The sequence below is a fragment of the Sinocyclocheilus grahami genome, unplaced genomic scaffold (assembly GCF_001515645.1).
Source record: "Sinocyclocheilus grahami isolate Dianchi unplaced genomic scaffold, SAMN03320097.WGS_v1.1 scaffold5.1, whole genome shotgun sequence".
Classification (NCBI taxonomy): Eukaryota; Metazoa; Chordata; class Actinopteri; order Cypriniformes; family Cyprinidae; genus Sinocyclocheilus; species Sinocyclocheilus grahami.
The window spans coordinates 4,201,812-4,205,279 of record NW_015505184.1 but is presented as its reverse complement, the minus strand read 5'-3'; the positions used below and the strand labels follow the sequence as shown (position 1 = coordinate 4,205,279).

Below are 3,468 nucleotides of genomic sequence, written 5' to 3'. Positions count from 1 at the left end.
CAAGCCCGTCCACAAGAAAAGGAAATATGAGCTCGGGCGTCCTCCCGCAAACACCAAGGTAAATCTAACTTGAAAGTATTTTGCTATCGGAATCAGTATCTCTTTGCGACAATGTGGGTGATGAAAACACGTCCTTAGGTTGGTCATTTTTGGCCGTTTTGGTCAAAGCCTTTGACCTCCCAATGTTAGGATTAGTCATAGTTACGCTGACACATGTCCAAGCTCAAAGTATGTCTTCATTGTTGTCACATTATATAAACTCGATATTTTTATGGCTCTCCATAGATTGGACCTCGCCGCATCCACACAGTAAGAGTCCGTGGTGGAAACAAAAAATACCGTGCCTTGAGGCTGGATGTGGGCAACTTCTCATGGGGCTCAGAATGTAAGTTCTGATAAATGTTTCGTGCTGCTTATATATGTGTAGCTCTTTCAATGAAGAAAATCTGTCCAGTTCTGCTACTGAATGTGCTTGATGGATATCATTTAGTTTTCTGAGAAAGACACATTCGACCTGATCTTTAATGCATTTGCTGAGCTTTTATTGGATGTTTCATTAAAGATGTTTCATGTTTTGATATTTTAGGCTGTACCCGCAAGACTAGGATCATTGATGTAGTCTACAATGCCTCTAACAATGAGCTGGTGAGAACCAAGACCCTGGTGAAGAACTGCATTGTACTTGTAGATAGCACTCCTTACAGACAGTGGTATGAGTCTCACTACGCTCTTCCACTTGGCAGGAAAAAGGGTGCCAAGCTGGTAAGTCCAGTCAAGTTTTTATTCAATTGTTGGGTCTTTTAATAGTGGTCTTTCTTTGATGATAACATTGTCCAGTTCTGCTACTGAATGAAAGTGATGCAGTTTAAGACTCTGAGGAAGGCTTGTAGTTACAAACTCTGTCAATACTGATAACATGCACCGTAATCGGTATATGGCTAATTCTCATTTGTTGTCAAACCCCAGACCCCTGAGGAAGAGGAAGTCCTGAACAAGAAGAGGTCGAAAAAGGTCCAAAAGAAGTTCGATGAGCGCAGAAAGACCAGCAAGATCAGTTCTCTGTTGGAGGAGCAGTTCCTGCAGGGGAAACTTCTTGGCAAGTTGTGTTTTAAGGTCTTAATGTGACATTGATGTGATCGTGATGAAACTTTAACCAGTTCTGCTACTGAAACAACCGTGCTGAAGTTATACCATTTCTGATAACCACTGAAATGCTGCCTGCAGTGACACTGCTCTTCAGTTTAAGTGTTCTTAATCTATGGGTTTGTGTTTCTCCTCAGCCTGCATTGCCTCCAGACCAGGACAGTGTGGCAGGGCTGATGGCTACGTCCTTGAGGGCAAAGAACTGGAGTTCTACCTGAGGAAGATTAAAGCCAAGAAAGGCAAATAAATGTATAGCTCCCTTTGATACGACCATTAAAGAAAATACCCCACCTCAGCATGTCGCTGCTGTTCTCATTTTGTACAACAGCGTTCAGTTGTCTTGCAAAAGCTTTTGATTATAAAGTTGGATTAGCTGAGAAGAGACTTGTGACATCTTGCAGTAGTTTCTGGTGTTGCAATAAGTCTATTTTCCATCTTACGCATATTTTATTGAAAGGAGGATTGAGAAAGTTAAGCAGCTGCATTTGTTCTGCATTAACTGGTTATAACCTCCTAGAAAAAAAAACAAGTGCTAAAGTGCTTTTAATTTCTGTATGAAGTAGTCATTGCAATACTTGTGTACATTTCTTATAACATGCGGAGATGTGTAATCGATTTATCTAACGTTTCATTTTGAATGGTAAACCATGGAAAGTAATGGCTTTTTAAAAAATGACAATCCTTAAAACAAGCTGTGTAATTTCAGAGGCAAGTAATAACTACAGATTATCTACAATCTTTGGTTTGTGGTTTTAAGAATTGGTTAATATATCAATGACAGTATTATATAGGTTAATGGCAACTTCTACATTTTAAAATTTGAAGCGGTATGAGGTAAATGGTACACTAGTATATTTGCAAATTAACTTGGATTAATAAATGCTGTTCATCGTTAATCACTGGATGAGTCAAGTAAGTTTACTATTTACCTTTAGTTAACTTTATTTAAAAGTAAAAACAAAAATATTTTAAAATATAATTTATTCCCTGATAGAAGAACTGAATATTTAACTCATTCCTCAGTCTTCACATTATCCTTCAGAAATCATTCTAATATGCTGATTTGGTGCTCAAGTAACATTTATTGTCAGCCGTTCTGCAGCTCAAAATATGTTTGTGGAAACATGCATTTTTTTTCAAGATTCTTTAAAAGAACATTAGAAATCCTAACATTCAAATTTCTTGTTAACACTTTTTTAAGGTGTCCTTGTTAAACGTTACATGTACTTACTATTATAAGAACAAATTATGCATAATTACATGCAAGTTACCCTAAGCCAAACCATACAGTAAGTCGTTTCGTTAATATAACTCTTAAATATATAATTACACTGTAACAAGGACACCTTCAAATAAAGGTGTCGCATGAATATCTTTTAATAATACAGTTTCGAAAGTGTAAGCAGGGATGAGAGTTCAAATATTGCAGCAAGTATCCTCTCATCCTTGACTGTCCCAAAAAATAATGGGTAGTTATACATTTATTTATGGCTCTTGGTTTGCTTGTCCCGTAGTTCCAGGTGACCCCAGGAGTTTATCATGGCAGACGTGTTGCTGCAGTGGTGATGGGATGCTGCTCTTGGAAGGCTGTTCAAGCCTCGAGTGCTCGCCCTTACATTTAGATCTGCAGCAAAGACATAATTGTTGCAAGCTCTTGTTCTTCTGCTTTTTTATTTTGTGTGTAGTCGGCCACACATTGATGGCAAGCATTTGTGTCTTGGGGGTTGGTAAAGGTTCCTCGTTATCATCCTCAAGTATCCTAATAAATACAGAATCCCAAAGACAATAATGTATGAAATCTAAGAATAGTTCACCCGAAAATGAAAATTGTGTCATTAATTACTCACCCTCATGTCGTTCCAAACCCATAAAACCTTCGTTAATCTTTGGAACACAAATTAAGATATTTTTAATGAAATCTGAGAGTTGTGTTGTTGTCTATGGAGGGTCAGGAAGTTCTTGGATTTCATCAAAAATATCTTAATTTGTGTTCCGATGATGAACAAGGGTCTTACGGGTTTGGAACTACACAAGGGTGAGTAATTTTCATTTTTGGGTTAACTAACCTTTCAAGAGAGTAAATCACAAGGATTTTTAAATAAATTCACAACTTACAAGTTTCAAATAGCAGTTTCCTCATTAAGTAATTGTGTTTGATAATAGATAACATTTGTTAACGTTAAGTGACCAACCGTCTTACATGTCTGGAATAATGATATAGCCCACAGTATATTGAATGTTGGCGGTCTTAACATTACATATCTTTTATGATGGATAGGATTATGATGGGATTTTGTTGGATGAATTATGGATAGGTGTTACAGT

The 3,468-nt window shown here is 37.2% G+C and overlaps 2 protein-coding genes across 2 annotated transcripts in view; both read left to right on the top strand.

Annotated features, from left to right (window-relative positions):
* LOC107584821 (40S ribosomal protein S8-like) overlaps window positions 1-1,438 on the top strand; it is a 2,473-nt gene extending 1,035 nt beyond the window's left edge. The window contains exons 2-6 of the mRNA XM_016271590.1: window positions 1-58; window positions 286-385; window positions 587-762; window positions 967-1,096; window positions 1,281-1,438. The exon at window positions 1-58 is cut by the window's left edge and continues 52 nt beyond it. Of these exons, the coding sequence (XP_016127076.1) occupies window positions 1-58; window positions 286-385; window positions 587-762; window positions 967-1,096; window positions 1,281-1,390 (574 nt within the window). The 3' untranslated portion in view covers window positions 1,391-1,438. The remainder of the gene's footprint in view (window positions 59-285; window positions 386-586; window positions 763-966; window positions 1,097-1,280) is intronic.
* LOC107586003 (E3 ubiquitin-protein ligase HECTD3-like) overlaps window positions 1-3,468 on the top strand; it is a 44,988-nt gene that overhangs the window by 31,876 nt on the left and 9,644 nt on the right. The window lies entirely within an intron of this gene.